This window comes from Vulpes lagopus, chromosome 2 (assembly GCF_018345385.1).
Source record: "Vulpes lagopus strain Blue_001 chromosome 2, ASM1834538v1, whole genome shotgun sequence".
Lineage (NCBI taxonomy): Eukaryota > Metazoa > Chordata > Mammalia > Carnivora > Canidae > Vulpes > Vulpes lagopus.
This window is the reverse complement of record NC_054825.1, coordinates 7,998,782-8,020,652: the sequence shown is the minus strand read 5'-3', so window position 1 is coordinate 8,020,652 and position 21,871 is coordinate 7,998,782. Positions and strand designations below refer to the sequence as shown.

Here is a 21,871-nt window from a genome sequence, read left to right as displayed (position 1 = left end):
CTTCTATTCATAAGGATCGCCAGCATCCTGCGGAGATCCTGCCCATTACCAGTTCAGAATCTGCATTTGCTGAATGAATGAATGAATGAATGAGTCAGTGAATGAACGCACGGATCCGTGGATGCCTGTGAAGGGAGGCTCTGTACCGAATGCCATGTTGCATAGTGTGAAAGGTCAAGGATCCCCAAGGACAAGCGGTAGGGAGATTCAGAAAACGTGAAGGCGAGTCAGGGCATCACACAGCGGTCTACTAGTTCCTGGCGCGTCAGCTACATTTCCCCCGTTTAAACGACAATTGGCCTTCTGTACCAGGCACGTCAGCAGGCAGCCAGGTCAGTCTGGCACTGGAGTCTGAATCCCAGCCTAGCCCATCATAAGGTCCCAGGGGCTCTTTTTCCTCCAAGGTCAAATGGAAGCGTTTGTTGGGAGGACCGGGTATGTTAATGTATGTGAACAGTCTGGAGAAGAGACTCCTGTCCCCTCAGGAGGATCAGCATGAGGGCAAGGGCAGGGGCACCACATTTGCAGTCCGAGGCCCCTGGCTCAAATCCCAGCTCAGCCATTCTTTGTGCAACCTGGAAACACCATGTCATGTTCATTCATTCATTCAAATTCGTTTGTTCATTCAACAAACATTTATTAAGCACCTACTATGTGCCAGGCGGTGTGCTTATACTTCATTGAGGCACAAAAGCCTCAAGGATCCCTTGTCCAAGAGCCAGTGGGGGAGGGGCAGAAACACCATGAGTCTCGTGGGTCCTAGCTTCTCCGGCACAGCGTCAGACATCAGATGCAGAGGCACTAGGGGAGAAGGCAGGAGGCAGAAAGGAATCGGCAGGTGGTAGGGGCGGGTGTGCGATGCTAGGAAAGGTGGTCACCATGGGGCGGGACTTGTTGACACGGTGACATCTGAGCAAAGACCTACAGGGGACGAGGAAGGAACCAAGGGATTCTTGAGGGAAGGAGGTTCAGGGGGTAGGAGGTGGGAGAGTGCCCACCATGTGCAGCCTCAGTCCTCAAGGAAGGAGCTGGCGGGGGTGCAGGAAGGGGTAGAAAGCATGGAGGAACAATTATTCCTATTTGACCAAACCTGGGACTCGTGATTTTCAGTTTTAAATGGGGTCAGTCCTGGGCAAACCGGAGAGCTGGTGACCCCAGAAGAAGAGGTTTAGGAAGTCACCGGTAGCCCAATCCTGTATGGCTGAGAGGGTTCCCTAAGGACTCTGGGGTACCCCTGCAGGGTTCAAGAAAGGGGCACATCACCCACCTAGCTGGTAACAAGCTCACTCTGTCTGCGGGGCTGCGAGGCAGATGTAGGAGAAGCCTGTCTGGAGAGGACCGCAGTGACCTCGGCAGGGCCGCAGGTGAGACCAGCCAGCAGCTGAGGAGGCGGTGAGCAGGCCTAGATACGGCATCTATTTGCTGACAGTGGGGTGTGGGGTGCAACCAAGGTTGAATCTCTGTTCCCCATCGACACCTTGTAGATCATTCCAGCCGTCACAGGCTGTACAGGTGATAACACATGGGGAACACAGGAGCAAGATGGACTTGGCCCAGTTTCTCTGGGATTGTCCCCGTTTTAAATCTGAAAGTCACACAACCTAGGAACCCCCTCCACCCCGGAATCACTGGCCATCCCATACAGTGTAAGCTCTTGAACCAACAGGTTCAGCTCAGGCTACATTAAAAGCTTCCTGAATCGGCCTCATACACTGTTTATCCCAGTTGTTCAAGCGTGTCCGAGGGCTGAACGGGTCTTTCTCCTGGCAATCATGACTTCCCTTCTCCTGCTGCTGAGTCTGTCCTCTGTGCCCAGGGAAGGCCCTGGAGTAGGCTGAATGATGGCCCCCGGCAGCCCACATCCTCCCACCCAGACCCTAGGAATGTGGCCTTATTTGGGAAAAGGATCTTTGCAGGTATAACTAAGGATCTCCACAAGAGATCATCCTGTATGACCTGGGTGGGCCCTAAATCCATGACAGGTGTCCTTGTAAGAGGCAGAGAGGAGGAGACACAGGAGGAGGCCACAGAGATGGAGGCGGAAATGGAGTGACACGGCCAAGGAAGCTGCAAGAAGGGTCCTCCCCGGGGGCTCCGGCGGGAGCACAGCCCGTTGACACCAGGATTTCACACCTCCGGCCACCATAATTGTGAAAGAATACATTTCTTATTTTTTAGGTGTGTGGTCATTTGTCACAATGCCCACTGGAAACCAACACAGGGCCCCACGCCCTGCTCACTGCAGCTGACGCCAAAGCAAAGCCACCCACCCATGCTCTGACACGGTGCTCCACAGAGTCTCCTGGGTGGCCCAAACCCTCTGCGTGGGGGTGTCAACAGGCTCATGGACACACCATCTCCACCAGGACTCCCGCAGACAACCAGCCTTAGGCCTCTAGCCAATTCTCTTCCCCGTGCATCTGTCACTGCATCATGCTGCACATGTCCCCTGTCACAGTCAAGGTCACCGTTTCCTCACGTCCCGCCGGACACACAGAGCGCTGTCCCAGGTGATGACAGTCCTGGGCACAGGGGAGAGCTACACGGGTTTCACAGCAGTGGGGAAACCCTGAGAGAGCAGGAGTATGCCCCCGGCTGGGAGTCAGACACCCGAACCCAGGCCCCACCTGCCTCCTAAACCACCAGCAGGTCCTTTCACCTCTCTGGCATCTGGTTTTCATCTGAATAAGGGAGAAACCAGGAAGCACAGGTGGAGAACCTTGCTTTCGAGGGTCTCCATGGGGAATTTGAGGAAGGAGATGATCATTCAGCTCTCAGTGAGAAGTTTCCAGCACTCGACATGTGATTTTAACCGGAGTGAAATGCTTCGAAAAAACAGACGTTCCCTCCCGAGAGACAGATCATCTACACCCAGTTACCTGTTCGGATGTCATGATTGACACCTTCCACAGAGATCACGGCGTTCGGAATTCCTTTTCCATGGAAGTCCCTCACCACGCCTTTGATGCCGCGATGGACCTGCCCAGCAAACATGACAAGAAACGGGGTGAGCTCACGACTCACCCGGCCTGATGGGCACAGTGAAGAAGGCTGGGAGCCAAACACCCCCCGGGGTGAGCTCTGATCCAACCTGACACCCTTATAAGAGGAAATGTGGGCCCGCAGAGACACCAGGAGAGTGTGTTCGTGGGGGGAAGACCACGTGAGGACACAGGGAGGAGACAGCCATCTGCCAGCCAAGGGGGGTCCTTGGAATGAAATCAAGCTGCCGACACCTTGATGTTCACTTCCAGCCTCCAGAACTGTAATTTCTGTTGCTTACACCCCACTGGGTGTCTATGTTTTTATGCAACCCTAGTTGCCTAGCACAAGGGGACTGGGCATGCTGGCTCGGACACATGTCACCCTGTCCCCATAGGGCAGCATCTGGTCATGCTCACCGTGACCCAGTGTGAGCCACCACAGGCTTTATGGCTCACTTGTGGGGCTGGATCAAGTACAGAGAGATGGTGGTTCTTCCAACACTGTATGGGGCCGGCCCAGCAGGGCAGCCACGGTCTGAAGCACTAATCTGGTCTCAGGTTCTCAGTCCCCTAATCAACCCCATTTCTTTGCTAGCTTCCACCACAATGTGCGCTCACCTGCTCCATGAACACGATTAAGGATTCCCGATTATTCTCCCACTCCTCGGGCAGCTCACTCTCGTGTGGATACTTATCACAGCCCACGTAGATGGACAGCTCAAAGCAGTTTGTGTGAAGGTAGCTGAAGTCGTTGAGACCTGCCAAGCCAACCGGACAATGTTGTCACTGAACGGTGCTCAAAGTGGCAGAAGGGAAGCAGAGAGAATGTTCAAGAACAGGATTCAGAACACCTCATTTGAACAAGGAGGTATCAAGTATCCCCTATAGACATCAAATTAATTACAGCAAAGGGGAGGGGAGGGGACGGGGGTGGAGAGGATACAGCCAGGAAGGTTTACGGGGAAGACAGGTCTACATGGAAACATCTCTGACAAAAGGAAGATGAAAATAAGTGCTTTTCAGATAAAATCCTGCTTATTAAACTCAGTTTAATGCATTATTTTTAGAATAAAGTTACCATGAATTAACAGTACGGATTCTACGGATTTAAGTTTCTCTGTATATGGGACGCCTGGGTGGCTCAATGGCTGAGCATCTACCTTTGGCTCAGGGCATGATCCGGGAGTCCCGGGGTGGAGTGCCACATCAGGATCCTTGTATGGAGCCTGCTTCTCCCTCTGCCTGTGTCTCTGCCTCTCTCTCTCTCTCTCTCTCTCTCATGAATAAATAAATAAAATATTTTTTAAAAAGCTTCTCTCTATAGTTATGCTGCTCTCAGCTCTAGTTCTATAACAGTGTTCCATTCTCATTCATACCACAAGCCACCCCTACCTACCACTCTTTGCTGAGTGCCACCTATTAGCCAGGACCTGTCCTTAGTGCTCTGCACCCACTGACCACAAACTTAGCAGAGAGATAGACAGCATGGCACAACTTTATAAATAAGAACATTGAGATAGAGAACAGCTAGGATATGTATCCAGAACCATGTGTTTGGAAAGAGCCAGAGTCAGGGTTTGAACCTCAGCGTGTGCGATGCCAAGACAAGACCTTTCTCTTATCTCCAGAGATTGGCTGCTTGGAGGCCACAGGGTGAACACACTCACTGACCGAGCCTGAGAGCAGATGGATCTCGCACATCCTGACACTACTGCAACAGGATGTGAAGTGCCCAGCCTGGTGTGGAGTTGGTCCTGCAATAACATCTTGGGGCTGCTGTTACAAACGGTCACAAACTGGGGAGTTTCAAACAACAGAAATTTATCCTCCCACAGTTCTAGAGTCTGGAGGTCTGAAATCAAGGGGTTGGCAGGGCTGTGCTCTCTCCCAAGGCTTTAGGGGAGGAAGCTCTCTTGCTTCTTCCAGCTTTTGGTGGCTCCTAGCGTTCCTTGGCTTGTGGCTGCATCACTAAAGATCCTATCTTCAGATGGCCTTCTCTGTCCCTTATAAGGACATTTGTCAATGATTTTAAGGCCCATCAAGGTGACCCAGAATAACTTCACTTTCAGACCCTTAATTTAATTATACCGGCAAAGACCCATTTTTCAAACCAGGTCACATCCACAGGTTCCAGAGATTAGGAAGCAGATGTATATATACATACATGTATTTGTGGGGGGTGGTGGGTGGGAACAACATTCGCCCCATTATAGCACCCAAAATTTGCAAAGTTAAGAAATGAATGTTAGGTGGCATAAAGTTCTTCCCAACATTTTTGTTTTGGGGAACAGGGTGATTAGCAAGAACACAGTGCAGCTATGCTGTGAGTGACCATAGGAAGCACACACCTGGCAGGAGGCCCCTCCACGAGCCACCCCCTTGGGTTCTGAGGGTCAGGGATAAGACAGCAGAGTTGGGTGTGCTGGGTTTCTCTGTGGTGCCTGAGCAAAGGAGCAGGTCCTCCTGCACGCCAACCAGCCTTAGCCCTCGGCATGTGTCTTCTCCCCTTCTTGCCTACCTCGCCATCATGCTCAGTGATACATTGCTCCAATGGAAAGACCTGATTAAAAATTACGGCTTTGGGTGTCAAGAGTAATTCTGTATCAATCTCTGCCTGATTGCTAAAGTCACAGGCAAAATGGTACAAAACACACAGCCACTCTCTTTATTGGATTCCAGATTTGAACCACTCACATGTCATCAGATGGGGTTTTGATCACATTTGTGATAAAACAAGGACAGAGAGCTGTGGTATAAAGGAGTGGGACCATGTCACGTTAATGAAACACCCTTCACAGGGGCCTTGTCTGGTTGAAGAAGGTTGGTCAAATGCCATGTCAACTCATTCATTTGAACTCAAAGTATGGAATTACAAGAGGGCACAACATGGCCAACGGACACCATGTCCACTAGTTAGCACAGGTGGCACACACTGAGATGGCTGGATGCCTCTGTGCACATAAAATTTTCATTATTCCCAACCTTTTAGGTCTTGTTGGTGTGGAAACAAATCAATGTTACATAAGAAACTCTGGAGCAGGCCTGCCACCTTGCAATGTGTCTTCAAAGCACTAGAAGTGCCAGAGGAATCAGTGAAATGCTGAGAAGCCAGAAGAAGGGGGCGGAAAAGCTTGAACCAGGCTACCTTTGCTGCTGACTTCTGGTCCTACAGCAAATGGGGTGAGCTGAGAATACTTGGTGAAGAATGGCTTCAATAGCATTACATGTAGGCAAGGAGCTGTGGTGTGACCCAGACAGTCCCCCACACAACCTGGGCCAGGATGTTCCCCTGTGCTCTCTTGGTCTAGAATCCTACCATGGAGGCTTCTTCCAGGAGCACAGAGCTGTGGCTTCTTTAAGACCCAGGCACCCACCACTAGCTCAGTGTGTGCTTCATCGTGGGGATGGGATGGTAGAGGACACGGGATGGCAGCCCAGGAACAAAGGGGGTCCAGCATCACTTCAAATGATGTGTGTTTTGAGCTTTCCCGAAGCCTGCTCTCAACTGCCCCATCTCCATTAACTAACGCCTTGTCACTCACGGCTAATGAGCGAGCAAGAACCGAACAAAAAGATGGAGCGGAGGTGGAGGGGGAGGGAAGGAATCAGAAGTCACATTTCATTAATTTACAAAGAGATGAATCTGCACACTTCCTCACACCGCCAGGAGGAAGAGTGATTAAGAAGGCTCCAGCCGCCACATGGCTCTGCCACAAAAGTCCCTGAAATAATGGAAAACATAATTGATAGGAAAAAATCAAACGCTGCCTATGTGATTATGTGGCTGCCAACTTTTCAGAACGTGACTGTTGACTGGGCGCCAACGAATCCAGCTTGGTCTATACCCAACGTAGTCAGAGTGGTCATGAAAAATAAACCAATATTTTACATAAAGGTTGTTGCAGATATTTAGGTCTAGAATTGCAAAGCAAGAATTGTTTTTGGCCATTAGAAAATCATATTGATTGACAGGGATTTGCATTTATTTTGCATAAGGCAAAACTATGATGGCAAATAAATAAAACACCTCTGCTGGGTAGGTGGCCAAGAAAAAAATGGCAAGCTTTATGTACCTGTGAAAACATGGCCATAGGCACAAATCTATTTGCTACCTTTTAATCTTTTTCCCCCAAGCACAAGGCTGAATCTAGCAAAGGGAAATAATAAGATGGCTACTTAGGGAAACAGAGTAAGAGGTGTGATGGTGAACATCCCACTGGAAGGGGGGGGGAGGGTGGACGTAGGAGCAGGTCATAGCTGTGTGCTTCTGGTAAGCTAGCTGGGGAACATTCCAAACCCACCACCCATGAGAGCCTCATGACAGTCACAAAGGGCTCACCACCTTCACTGTTACCATCATACTCATTTCACAAATGGAGAATATGGGGTTCCAAGAGAGAAAGGAGCTCACCCAGGGTCATGCAGCATCCGAGTGATGAACTGAATTGTGAATCTGTTTGACCTAGAACATTTTTCAAATTCATTGGTAGTTTGACCAACCCCCACAAAATCAAGAAAATAAAGCAATGAGTATTATGCTTGGGCTCTTGCCATCCCAGAGCTGAGGGACCTTTGGGAATGTGACATCCTCATCCCTCCTCACTGGGGAGCCCTGGGTGGGGGCGGCCCAGACACAGCAAAGAAAGCTAATCCTGAGTGGGACCCTGGGGTCCTCTGTCGCTACTGCAAGGAATTCCTGAAGTCCCTGCTGCAGGCCTTTCTGATCCCTTAGGGAGGCCAGGAGCAAGACCACATATTTCCTGCATTGCACACAATTGGGCTCCGACCAGATGATCTGATCTGCCTGGAAGGCCAGGCTGCTGACCTCCAGCAGCTGGGAGATTCACCACACGTCGAGCCTCAGGACACACCGGCAGCTTTGAGTCACTTCACACCCAAGTGCAATATTAATACCCAGCCCTTTTGGGGACCTACAGCATGGGATGTCCCCATGGTGGGAATGGCTCTGGGTAAAAACACCCTGGCCCCAGCACCAACACACACATGCTCTCTGCCCCTTTGCTCGGTTTGCTTCTTGGTCCCATATGTCCTCCAGGTCCACATAAACCGTCTCTGACCCTACAGAATCCGAATAGCTCAGTGTCTAAGAGCCGGCCACAAGGACACACAGATCCAGCTCTGTCCCCCTTCTTGTTTGGAGCAACTGCTTCGGATCTCCAAGCCCCTACAATCTCATTCATAAAACAGGAAGTAGCCACACACCCCAAGACTATGGGAAGGAACAAGGAGGAGTCTATGCAGAGTGCCGGCGCCTTGTGAAAGGCAGGCTACAGTTGCTACTACACCCCTAACAGATGATCAGGGAGGGCTGGGTCCCTCATTGGCCCAGGAGTCCAGTACCATCTGGCTCCATCACAGCAAGGCCACCAGAGACTTACTTCCGGCGACAGTGTGCCAGGAGGCCCCGTTGACAGTCCCGTCCTCTTTCTGGAAGTCCTCTGTGTGGCATACCCTCCTCCTGGCGTCGGTCATGAGCCGGTGCGTGGAGGCGTAAGAGTAGGCCAGCCAGCGGAACACGTGGTCATCGGGCGTGGGGCTGTGCTCCTGTGTCTTCCACATGGACCTCACCATGTCGTAGGGGTACGCCACCACCAGCTCGCCCCCCTGTAGGTTGCCACCCAGGACGAAGGGGATTTTTTCCATCCAGGCTATGACAGCCCTGGTCTCCACCGCCACCTGTGAATATGGCGAATTTAAACATGCGCTGATAGATTAAATAGGAAGGAAATGGCTTTCTCTCTCTACTTTCCAAACAGGGGCACAGTTGGAAGAGCCACCATTTCATGGAATACTTTTAGCAAAATGTAGACTTTCAATATCTGTCCTAGGAAAACTGGACTTCATGCAGATCATGGATTTAAAGACAGAGAGAAATCCAGAGAAGTTTCTTTTTGTAGGAATACTCCAGTTAACGCTCAGAGGGAAAGACCAAGTTAGAGTATCAACACTTGGCAACGCCAATGAACCAATGGGCCAGGCCTGTTCATCCATGGCTACAAGAGCAGAGAAAGAGAAAAAACCAATGTAATGTGTCTCCCGAGGGAAGAACATACACCTAAAGGAGAAATATCCACCCAGAATATGACCAAGCCTCTAAAATCCAGGGACCGGCAGCTGTTTTCTATAAAGGACCAGATGGGAAATACTTTAGATTTTGAGGGCACCATGGTCCCTGTCCCAACTACTCAACTCTGTCCTTGTGTCAGAGGAAGCGCCAGAGACAATACACCAATGAACAGGGCTGGGTTCCAATAAAACACCACTTACCCAAACAAGCTTGGGCGGCAAATGGCCCACCTACGGGCTACAGCTTGCCAACAACCCCTGTTCCATCGAGCCTAGTCTGGTCTAAATCTCACTGCCAAAAATTACAGGAAACGCAGAAGAACAGGTTACACGACATGGCAAACGTACGCTTGGCAGCGCTCACACAATGGAAAATGCTACAAGACGATCTAATCTAGTGGCTTATAGCCCAGCTGTTCTGAGATACGCAATGAGCTGAACAACAGCAAGATTGCCAGGATAAGAGGCAGAAAGTAAAACAGGAGAAAGCTATAGGTTAAAGGAGACTGGAAAGAGGACATACCCCATCACAACGAGGGAGCTTCAGTTGGCTTCTGGTTTAAACAAACTCTAAGAGGGGCGACTGATGGCTCAGTTGATTAAGTGTCTGACTTTTGGTTTAGGCTCAGGTCATGATCTCGGGGTCGTGAGATCCAGCCCCATGTCAGGTCTCTGCACTCAGTGGGGGGTCTGCTGGAGATTCTCTCTCTCTCCCTCCATCTCTGCTCCTCCTCCACTCGCTCACACTCTTTCTCTCTCAAATAAATAAATCTTAAAAAAAAAAAAACTGTGAGAGAGAGAAAGATAACAGGGCAAATGTGAACCCTGACTGGATATTTCATAATACTAAGAAACATTCGATTTTGATATGATAATGGCAATTGTTCATGGTTTTAAAAGGGACTCTGAGCTTTCAGGGATACTTATGGAAATATTTGCCAATGAAATGACACCACTCTGGAATTTGCCTCAGTAATTCTGGGAGGGGGAGGAGATAGTGGGTGCAAATGTAGATGGAACATGAGCTGACAAGGTGTTGAAGTTGAGACGGGCACACAGGGGTCCTGCAAGCTTTCTCTCCAATTCTGTATGATTGGCATTTTTCATGATAAAAAGTTACAATACAGAAAAAAAAAAGGAAGGAAGGAAGGAAGGAAGGAAGGAAGGAAGGAAGGAAGGAAGGAAGGGAGGGAGGGAGGAAGGAAGGAACAAAGGAAGGAAGGATGGGAGGAAGGGACAATGTTAAGTACAAAATTAGAAAGCCTGCCATGGTCAAATATTGATATAAATTCAATCATTTATCCCAAGTTCTGATTCCTATGAAGAGAATTCCAGCAAAATAAAAACTGATAATGGAAAAGAAACAAACACTGGACATGGCTTAGCTGAGCAGTATAGGACGTTGATTAAGGAATGACATTGACTTGATGGGATTCATTAAGTTTTGTTTTCATTCCTAAACACATCAGTGGCCCTGGATGGGACTACTCCTAGAACGTGGCTCATTACACAGTATCATCCATGGTCCATGCTTGTTGTCTTCCCTATGTTGATACAACAAACACCTGTAAACCTACCATCTGTGCCCAAAACCTGATTTAGCGGATAATTTCTATGTAATATGTGATTCCCTCTGCCCCATCCTCATGTTTCCCACTCGGAGGCAACCAGTGTGTCCTGGATGATATGATTCTCACTCTTTCTCCCTTGTTTTACCCTATATGTGTATGCTTAAAAAGACATTATTCGGTTTTACTTGCTTTTGATATTTAAAAATGGGGGGGGGGGTGTTACCATACTGATTGTGGTCTTCTGCCCCTTTTTTCTCTCAATTCATGTTTCCAAGATTTATCCATGTTGTTGCAGAAAGCTGAAGCTCAGTTTTTTCTATTTCAGTATGAAGATATCATCGTTTATTTGTCCTTATGATGGTGGGCATACAGGTAATTTTCAATTTTTTTGGTGTACTGAACAGTGCTGCTTTATCTTGTGTAAACCACCAGAAGTGGGACCGCAGAGTCATAGGATATACACATATTCCACTTTACAAGATAATCAAATTATTTTCCAAAGTCACTGTGCTAATTTACACTTGCACCCACAATGCATGAGCGATCCACTGGCCCCATATCCTCTTCAACGCTCAGCTACTGTCAGACTTCTTAATTTGCCAACCAGTGGGTGTAAAATGTTCTCTTATTTGCATTCCTTAGTACTAGTAAGGCTGAACATATTTTCATGTTTATTAACCATGTTTCCTCTTCCACAAATTGCCTCTTCATATCTTTTACCTACATTTTTCTATGGAGCAGTTCATATTTTTCTTATTTGTTATTCTTTATGTATTTTAAACTTTTATTTCTTTTGCAACTACCTAATTTGCAAATAACTTCTCTCAGTTTTTAGCTTGTTTCTTACAGTTTTTAAATTTTTGATGAGCAAGCTTTCCTACTTCCATGTAGTTGAGTTTATTAATCTTTTATTTTATGATTAATGTCATTTAAAATAGCCTTCTTCACCCTGTAACTAGTGATATGTATTAGAAAGTTTCATTAAGAGATTTTACTGGGAGTGATTATTAAATCTTAGCAAATCATTCTTTCTACAGACAAATCCCTTTATTTTTTTTTCTTTTTTTCTTGGTTTTTCTATCATTCTGTTTATTTCTGCTCTTAGTTTTTGATCACAATCTTTTTAATACATTTTGAGGGGTTTCTTCTGTTATTCTTTAGCTAGTTTCCTTAGCTAATATTTAACCTTTTTTCTTTGGAATATAATCATGGCAAGGTATAAAATTACTGAGAACACAGGAGTTTTTGTGGTACTCCACAAACTTTGATATGCAATCTTTTCATTACTGTTGGGTTCTAATTATTTTTTAGTTGCCAGTAAAATCTTTTAATTCGGCTCATTATTTAGAAGTTTTTTTTTTTAATTTTCTAAAGACATGGTGATATTTTCATTAAGCTTATTACACTCTTCTGGTGGAACTGTATGTTGGTGAGGCATTACAGTCTGACTGTTATTCTCTGAAACTGGTTCAGATTTCCTTTACAGCCCAGAGCATCATCAATTTTTGAAAATGCTCCAGGGATTACTCAGAAGAATATATCATTACCTACCTAGTGGTTGTGGAATTCTTAGAGATCCCTGTCAAGCCTGTTGACTACTAGTCAAGTCTTTATCTTTGCTGACTTCTTATCTGATGTAACCATACCTGAAAAAGGTGTTAGAGGGAGCAGATTTGTGTAATTCTTCCAGTGTTTCCAAAAAAACAAGATCAGAAAGCTAAATTGTAGTCTTAAAGGAAAGACTGATATCCAAGGACGCTCTACGATTATGCGGAACAATTCCTTATTTCTCATAGCCTCAGGGCCAAGAACACTGACAACCATATTCCAATTCTAGTCCAAGAGTTCCCAAATTATAACATCACTTGAATTCTGAGCTTTCCCAGATGTCATTAGTACGCTAACTTGAAAGACAAGGGGGGGGGGCAGGGATTGTATAGGATGGAATTAGAAAATATGAGACAGGATCCAGAAGACTCAGAGGTCTTGAACCCTTTACTCTACAAGCTGCCCAAGGGCACCCTAACTACACCACAGATAATGCCACTGTCTATCTGTATCACCTGACTGGTTGCTTCCTGAGGGCCTGGATAACACCATCCTGCACATAACTAACTGGGGCAACCATGCCGGCCTTCCTCCAGTAAGTGGTACCCATGCATGCGGTGGGCTGGAGTCCCCAGGCAGAGCGCGGGAGCTGCCTTCTATCCATTCATTATTTCTCCCTTGATTCCTCAGAAAAAGAAGCCAATTACTTTTATTTTTATTTTCTTGAGCTTGCAATGTGCTTGCCTAAAACACAGCATTTTCCAGCCTTTGCCGCAGTGGGTTGATAGCATGTTTTGACTAAATTCTGGCCAATGAGATTTAAGCATAAGTCTTATGTAGGAAATCTAGGAATAACTCTTCATGGAATTGTCTAAGAGGAGGATTTCTTTCTTGTTTTCTTTTTTCTCAACTCTTTCTCCCCTCTTCCTTCACAGACATGACAGCTGGAGCACCCACTGCCATCTTGGATTTTGACCTTGAGAACGGAAGTCACATGCTAACATGGCAGAGGCAGAAAGATACACAAGTTATCAGTTCCTGATGCTCATGGGGCTTCTGCTTGGCCAGGCTCCCATCATCTGCCTTCAGGGCTCTTCTATGTGAAAATAAATAAGCCTCTACCTCATCAAGCTATTGTCATTTTGGTTTTCCTGTTGTTCCCACTGAACCTAACCCTAACTCACATAAGCAATCAAGGCAGATCTCTTGAAGGACACACAATCAGAGGTCAGGGGTAAAGAGGTGGGTGACTATGGGCAGGGGAGGCAATAAAAGGCATGCAAAATATTGTGAAAATTATTTCTCCCACAACACAGGCTTTGCAAAAGAAGACCAGAAAATTTGGGGGAAACCTTTCTTATTCAATGCATTTTTTTTTCTCCTTCCAAAGCAGCAAAACATGTAATAATCCACAGGGACTTCTTAAAATAAAAATAAGATCTCTCAAGCAATTAGTAGGGTCTAAGGACAATTTCATAGCAAGTCCATAGCCCTAGCAATGCTGAGGGTACTAAGGAACTACAGTAACCAACATGCAAAACTCCAGGGCAGGGCTTTTGGTTTTCTGTGTTGTTTCTGAAACCCTGTGTGGTTGTGAAGAAATCTAATTCAATGATCTCTCTCTTATAAAGAATAGCCACAAATATTGGCTTTAAGGTAGTTATTATCTAGCACACTTCCCCACTTTGGGAGAAAACAGGAAAGGGAAAAATGGTTTTGTCTTGTTCTTAAATGTCAGATCCTCCGCAAATACCAGTGGGTGTTAACTTTGGCCTTCCACTGCTCTGCAGATGATGGGGTATTTTTACTCACCGTGGCATTTTCAGACAGAAACCACTCAGGGATCGCAATGTAGTGATTGGGAACTTTTCTTGGGATGTTTTGTCGGTCCTCTGCCTCCCAGAGCAGCGTGTTTAGGTCAGGAAAGTTGTTGTTGATGTCGATGCCATCATGCGTCCAGCGCCCCAGGGACCAGCCACCCAGCTCCGAGCCCTGGGGGACAATTCCACACGTGAGGGACCTATGGGCTTCCAGACTTCTCTCACACAAGGCGTCTCTGTCTCCATGCCCACCATCCCCATCTGGGTGTGTCTCTGAGCCCCACACGTCCTCTGGCCCAAAGATGGCACCCAGTATTATTACTTGGTGGGTGGTGGGTGACACCACCAAATCACTCCAAGAGGGAATGCAGAGCATTCCTCCAGGCACAGGGCAGTGCTCAAGAAGTATTACATCCCTTCCCTCCTCTTCCCTCCACTGAGAGCTTCTAGGCTAGATGAAACTTGGTGTAGGAATGAATCTAAGAGCCCAGCATTGCAAAGGCAACCACCACCACGTTAATGCATTCTCCCTGCCATGCCCACGAGTCTGGCTCACAAACCCCTGCCCCCCTGGCCTGGCAGATCGGGCACTGGAAATCCCTAACCAACTCTGTGCCAATAAACACAACCAAAATCCTGTATTATAAGGTTTGTGTGTGATAGGTACCAAGTACAGTTTTCCACTTTATTCCCATTTAATACTAATAATAGTCTATACATACTTGTGACCTACACAAATTCTATGTCATAATTAGAACATGAAATGTAAACAATATATTAGAATAATCAAAACAGGGGCACCTGGGTGGCTCAGTGGTTGAGCATCTGCCTTCAGCTCAGGGTGTGATCCCAGAGTCCCAGGATCGGGTCCCACATCAGGCTCCCTCAAGGAGCCTGCTTCTCCCTCTCCCTATGTCTCTGCCTCTCTGTATCTCTCATGAACAAATAAATAAAAATCTTTAAAGAAATTGAAAAACAAGAATAATAAAAACAACTCTTCTTGGAGCACTGAGAGGATTATAGGCAATAACTGAATTGAGGGCCTGCCTTGATTATATGCTCGATCAATGTTCAGTGTTCTTTTTATTCTATTCTATTGTGAATCACTGAAAATGCAACCCATATTATTCTTCCATGTTCACTTTTTCCAGTTTGTTGGATGTCCACCTCTTGGGTGCTCACTATTCTCAATTCCCACTTTGCATCTTTCATAAACCCTATGGGTTTCCCTGTCTCAGCAGAGAGACACTCAAAGGGAAACCAGTGATGTGGAACAGAAATCAACTTGTGGCCGATCGTGCTCTGCTCTGGGGGCCTAAGTGCTGCCCCGGGCATGGGGAGCGGTGTCATTACCCCTTCGTAGGCCTTCTCATAGCCGTCGGGGTTGAGGGAGGGGAGGATGTGAATCCGGGTCTCCTCCACCAGGCGGACAATGCGGGCGTTGCCAGCCAAGTACTCCTGACACAGAAACTGCATCAGCAGAAGCATCAGCTCCCGACCCAGCACCTCGTTGCCGTGGGCCCCCGCGATGTAGTGGAACTCCGGCTCACCTTTACTCGAAAGACAGGAAGAAATACAGGGTCATAGCGATGCTTCTAGCAGCAGAGCCCTCACCATTTAGAAAAAAAAATCTCTGAGCAATATAAATTTACAATTTTATCCTGCCTCTTCTTACAAAGAGGCCCCCCAAATTATATCACTACAATTTTCCTAAATTCCCAAATAGGTATGTAAGAAAATGTGTAGGGGTGCCGGGGTGGCTCAGTTGGTTAAGTGGCTGCCTTCAGCTCAGGTAATGATCCCGATCCTGGGGTCCTGCCATCAAGCCCTGCATCAGGTTTCCTGCTCCTCCCTCTCCCTCTGCCCCTCCCCCTGCTTTCTCTCTCTCTCTCTCTCTCTCTCTCTCTCTCTCTCTCTCAGTCAAATAAATAATAAAATCTTTAAGAAGAGAAAACAATAAAATGTATAGAAAAATCTGGATGATACTAGCCCCTGGGTAATCATGTTTATTCTTATTTAGCAAGAATAGATAAAGGAACACAGTGTTTAGGGTTTAAAGTTTACAAATTAAACACAAGCCATAGCAATTATTTTTCTCTTTTGGGAGGCAATCATTCTTCTCAAAAGAAGGTCCTATTAAATCTCTCAAGGACGCAAGGATAGATAAACAGAAGCAGAAAACAGTTCAGCAGGGGACATCAGGATGGACACAGTTTTGAGTTTTTCCTCTTCCGGGCTCAGCTTTTCCAGCATCGGGGCTTATCATGCTCAGTACAGACCAACAATGCTTCTTCTCTCCCTGGCAAACCTAGGAAATGTGATTTTACCTGCAGATGAAACCCTGATCCTTTCAAGGAAAACCCTAAGAGGAACTGCTGAAATACTGGCAAATGTAGAGTTGAATGAAGCAGACAAATCTCAGACATTTTTAAATATCAGTGGGTTTCTAAAGGACTCGCAGATTTACCCAAAAGAAAACCAGAGAATTTTCTCTGACCCAGAAGATCCAGGTTTGGGAGTAAGTGAATGAGAAATGGCTGAAGATAGGAGATGCTCGAAAACAGAATTAAATCAAAGAGGAATTTAGGGGATGTCCCTCTCACTGAAGCCATTAATGACTTATGTCCAGAATGTTCTTCTATAAAAGGATTCTGTCCTGACCGTCTCTGGTCAGTGTGACTGGCCCAAGAGCTGGAGAACAACAGAACTAAATGTGGTTCATTTGGAGAATAGCAAGGTGTCTCTGGCTTAAATGAGTCAACAGCCCTTATCATGAGGTAAGAGCTTCACAGAACCAAGGTTTGCAGAATCTGTCTACGTGAGAGTGGTGTGTGGAGAGCTCCCGGCCTGTTTCATGAATGTTCTCACACGAGTGAGCTGTCTCCTGGCTCTGTGAGAAGGCACCAGATGCGTCACAGAGGGGCAACCTCACCGACTTCGTGCTCCCCCGGGTGGTCGGAGATCTCCACGGCGTACAGCTTCAGGCCCTGGTGGCTCTTGCCAATGTTGTAAATTCTGGTGATGTTGGGGCACATTTCATTCACAACCTTCATCAACTGAAAACCAAAATGGAGTTGAGGCTCTAAGTCATGATGAGCCCCCAAGATAGCCACCCACTGTTCCCCTCCCATAGCCCCCCTGCATACCCTCACCCTCCCCACACACCAGCACTATCCCCTCTGCCTGGAATGTTCTCCTTGGGTCGTGATTATCACCTCCCTTGGCTGTGGTCTCACCTCCCTTGGCTGTGGTCTTACCTCCCTGGGCTGTAGTCTTACCTCCCTTGGCTGTGGTCTCACCTCCCTTGGCTGTGGTCTCACCTCCCTTGGCTGTGGTCTTACCTTTTTACTGTGGTTTCCTGTTTTCTTTTTGTCTCCTCACTAGACTACAGATCCTTTAAGGAACAGACTGAGACTTCTCCATAACTCTGCCTAAATAAATATTTATTACTGAATATCAATTTTTTCTCATCATTTAATAAACATCTTTGATGTTGGGAGGAGGAAAGACACTGCTCCCAGCCTCCTGGAGCTTACAGAGCAGCAACAGAGGGGAGTAATCTGATGACCAATTCACCGGTGCTGAATAAGAGGGTGGAGGGAAGCCATGGTAATGGGAGGTCACGTGGTGAACAGGTGGGGAGAACAGGCTTTGACGAAGAAGTCAAATTAGATATGTGTTATTTCCCGAATTTTCATTTAAAGTTGAGTTTGTTAGACAGACAGCTTTGGTCTGAGGGGGTGACACAAGCTGCCAAAAGGAGGTAAGTAGGGCTCTGCTAGTCACAGGAGCACAGGCTACCCTTGGGAGGAAGGGGGGAGTTGACTATAAAGGACTCTTGTCCGAAACAGAGCAAAAGCAGAAATCCACCATCCGTGGAGAGACGGCATGCAAGGGAACCATGGCTTTGGCGCCCGTCTCCATGACGGGCACATGCAGGATGCAGGGTTGAAGCAGGGCCACATGCACAGCACCACGTCTTCCCAAGAGACAAGATAGTAATGTCACTAATAATGCCAACAATTGCATTAGCCACACACTCTATTTCTTTTTTTTCCCTTTTTTTCTTTTATTTATGATAGTCATACAGAGAGAGAGAGAGAGGCAGAGACACAGGCAGAGGGAGAAGCAGGCTCCATGCACCGGGAGCCCGACGTGGGATTCGATCCCGGGTCTCCAGGATCGCGCCCTGGGCCAAAGGCAGGCGCCAAACCGCTGCGCCACCCAGGGATCCCCACACACTCTATTTCTTCACTGAATTTCACTGTCATGATGGCCAGGTGGAGGAGGTAAGCCAAAGGTGACTGTCCCCATTCTACAGATATAGAGACTGAGGCTCAGAGAGCCACTGAGTGATTTGCCCAGGGTCATCCAACTGATACCAGATGCTTTGGACTCAGGGCTCTTCTCTGCCTGTAAAGATGCAGCAAAGCAATGAACATCAGCACATCTCCGCTGCTCATTTTGTCAGCTGTGCACCATGACCATTCTGAAGATGGCCACAGCACAATCACCATCTGATGGGAGGGGGGGGGGTCACACATCCCAGTCCCTGCAGATTGCTGTCATCCTCATCTACAGCATCAACCTCAGCAGATCCTGAGCAGCAGGTGATCCACTGCCTTGGTTTGGATCAACAACCAGTTCTGCAGACATAGCCACTTGCAGACATCCTTAACTAGGCAACACAACCCTCCCACACTAGAGGCTGGCTGTCACTTAAAGTCAACCCTCCTCCTCTGTCCAATCAGCCACAGGAGCAACATGCCACTTGTGTTAGAGCTCATGACCTCGACACTGGAGAAGAACAAACTCCGCCTCCTGCTGGATGCACACTCAGCCGTGGACACACCTCTTGGTATAGGATGGCCTCAGCCATGACTTACCAGTCACCTCTTCATACCCCACCCATCACAGTGTTTTCCTACCAGCCACACTCCCTCCTTGTCCTGGGGTGTCATGAGCACCTTTACACATGAGATTGACGACACAGGCATTTGAGGAAACTCCTTTATGAAGATTCTTTATGGTTCTCTCTACACAGAGAGAAATTCTCTCTGAAATGCCAGGAAGGTTTCTCTTGTGGCCACCAACCCCATTAAGGACCTGGCTGGTGATCCACCTGGCTGATTCCTGAAAAGAGTCAAAGATGTCTTATTGGAGTTGCAGTCTTGATGGCTAAGGTGACAGTAAGGACTAGAACTTCTTCCTGGCCTTGGAACATGCATTCTCAGGGATGCCTGGGTGGCTCTGAGGTTGAGCATCTGCCTTCGGCTCAGGTCATGATCCCAGGGTCCTGGTATTGAGTCTCGCATCGGGCTCCCCACAGGGAGCCTGTTTCTCCCTCTGCCTGTGTCTCTGCCTTTCTCTGTGTGTCTCTCATGAATAAATAAATAAAATCTTAAAAAAATATATGTGCATTCTCAGCAGGAGCGACAATCATCCCCAGGAGGTAAAACTGGTTGTCAGGAGCTAGAAGTCTCACATACCACAGTGCTTTGTGGCCCTCCAAAGCTCAGCCCTACCCAATAAAATCTTACTCGTTAATATTTAATATAATGGGTAGAGAATAATAAAGAAAGTATCTAAAAAGCCTCTTGGGGGATGAGGAGGTGATGACAAAACCACGTTGAGAACAATCATCTAGAAAATGCCTGGGTTTGCAGAGTCTGAGCCTCATCAAGATTCTGTCTCCATAATTCCCAGATGGGAATTATTGCCAACGTGGTATCTACTACTAAATCCTAGGCTCTGTTGCAGGAAAGAGAAACAGAGCCCCTTCTCTAGTAATTCAGTTTCTGGCAATCTACAGGAAGGGGCTTCTGCATAAAGGATGCTACAACTACATGCATGATGGCATTTGCTGTGGTGCTTCACCCTTTCCCCAGGGGCACTAAGCTCAGAGATGTCCAGGTGCTCCAGGGCAGGAAGGTAGTGGGGGAAGAGATGGGGAAGAGATGGGGAAGATGCTCTATCCGCTCCCTGGGACGTTCTGCAGCATCACAATTACAACTATGAGGACAGTGTGGAAAATGGCTCATCATCCAATATTAACCAAGGGGAGCAGGGCAAAATTATAACCACCCTCTGATCAAAATTGTAAGAATCCTTCGAATGCAGAAATTGAAATCCTGGACAGGAACAATGGGACATGCAAATGGCTGATTCTTGAGGGTGGTGGGTTTCGGGAAGGCTGACCTTAGGACTTTGGGCCTGCGCTTGATGTTGACATAACATTGTTTCTCCAATGAATTAAAACGTTTTTTAAAAGAGTGGGAGGAAGAGGAAAAGTCCCTTTCCACCAGCTTTATTCATTGGCCTGGAAGCAGGGACTGCATCTGGTCCCGTGGAGAAGGAATCTCAGAGGGCGGGAGGTGAGGATGGTGGAAGGAGGCCTCCCAGGGGTGGGGAGGAGATGGGCTCGTCTAGGTCTGCAGGCCGGCTGCCCTGCCCTGGCTTCCTGCCACCATCGCCCCCCACTCCCAGGCAGGTTAAGCCACTACCCCACTGCCCGGTGCCTCTGACCCTCCTGCACTGCCCTGGAAATTAGCACCACGAGCTGGCTGCCTTCAACCCATGTCTCCACTCCCCACCCTACTTAGCACCAGCCAACCCCAACTTCCTGGGCACCGTGCCGTCGCAGTCCTACCACCAAAGTCAAGTCACGAACCTCTTCCTCAAAACCACTTAATTTGCTCTCTTTGTGGACGGTACCCCACCCTCCTCAGAAACATCCCAGACCTCCCTCTCTCTCCCCGCTCATTCCAACAGGTGATCTAGGACTAGCCAGTCCTCCCCAGAGATGCCCCCCACCTCTCATCTCTCTTCAGGCCTGGTGGCTCCTCTCCTGGGGACTATGACCATCCCTGCCAGTCCACTCCCTGCATGCCTTCCAGACTGATCTCCCCAAAACACTTGCTCTGCAACCTAAAAACCTTCTCAGATTCTCAGACTCCATTTAAAGCCTCTCCCGGCACTCAGGCAAGCCTCCTCTCCAGAAACATGTTATTCTGCTCCTGCCTCCATACCTTTATTCTTGCTGCCTGGGGAGGCCCTCCCTTCTATCTGCACCTGCTCAAGGCTGGCCGAAGGCCCCAGACCATAGTAGACCCCATCTGCAACCAATGTCTTTCCCCACCCGGGGCCAAAGGGCCAATCACTTCTTCCTACTTATCCCCCAAGTATCTCCCCAGGAAGGACCTCGGATGTACATATTTATCCAGCACACATTACAGGTTTATGACAAAGTGACAGAGTCTCTGCCCTCATGGTCCCAAATGAAGGAGATGTATATAGACATAGAGGTGACACAGCAATTAGAAACGGTGACACATGCTGTGAAGGCTGCAGCACTCCTGGAGGGATCGACTCCCTCGGCCCCATGACACCGGTGATGTGCAACTTGCTCTTTGCTCTCCTTTTCCCTTCCAATGCCACCTGCTGGCCGCCCCCAGCCCCCCCGCCAGGGGAGAACAGTCCCTTACAAGTCAGTGCTCTAGAAATATTTCCTGCACACATTCTCAGCATTTCCCATGCAATATGTTTTTCTATTTTCTCCTCGCTCTTCTTGCTGCTGTTTCTCATTTTTTTTTTTTTGTTGTTTGTTGGAAATGTCTCTCTTGATACTAGGATAAACTAACTTTTTTTTTCTGAAGTAGAAAGATTTCTATAGTAACCCAGCAGACTCCATACGGGGAATTGCTAAAAATGCTGGCTTCTTTTTCATCCCCAGGAGCCAGGAATCCAAATGGCAAATCACTTCCGGCTTGAACACCCTTCAGGATTGAGAGATGCTCCCCTGAATGGTTTCCAGTTGAGTGCTGCGGAGCCCTGAGGTCACCCGCCATCATCTGCAGGGGCC

General features: G+C 47.7%; 1 protein-coding gene across 2 annotated transcripts in view; it reads right to left on the bottom strand.

The window, feature by feature from the left end:
• The window catches only part of CPXM2 (carboxypeptidase X, M14 family member 2), a 126,819-nt gene that overhangs the window by 4,237 nt on the left and 100,711 nt on the right, over positions 1 to 21,871 (bottom strand). The window contains exons 8-14 of one of the 2 annotated variants that reach the window (XM_041746188.1): positions 16,943 to 17,066; positions 15,364 to 15,560; positions 14,003 to 14,182; positions 8,384 to 8,681; positions 3,603 to 3,742; positions 2,880 to 2,979; positions 641 to 801 (exon numbers count right to left, since the gene is read on the bottom strand). In XM_041746188.1, coding sequence (XP_041602122.1) covers positions 671 to 801; positions 2,880 to 2,979; positions 3,603 to 3,742; positions 8,384 to 8,681; positions 14,003 to 14,182; positions 15,364 to 15,560; positions 16,943 to 17,066 — 1,170 coding nt within the window. In that variant the 3' untranslated portion in view covers positions 641 to 670. Of the gene's footprint in view, positions 1 to 640; positions 802 to 2,879; positions 2,980 to 3,602; positions 3,743 to 8,383; positions 8,682 to 14,002; positions 14,183 to 15,363; positions 15,561 to 16,942; positions 17,067 to 21,871 lie in introns of those variants that run through there. The other variant, XM_041746187.1, reaches the window with a different exon arrangement.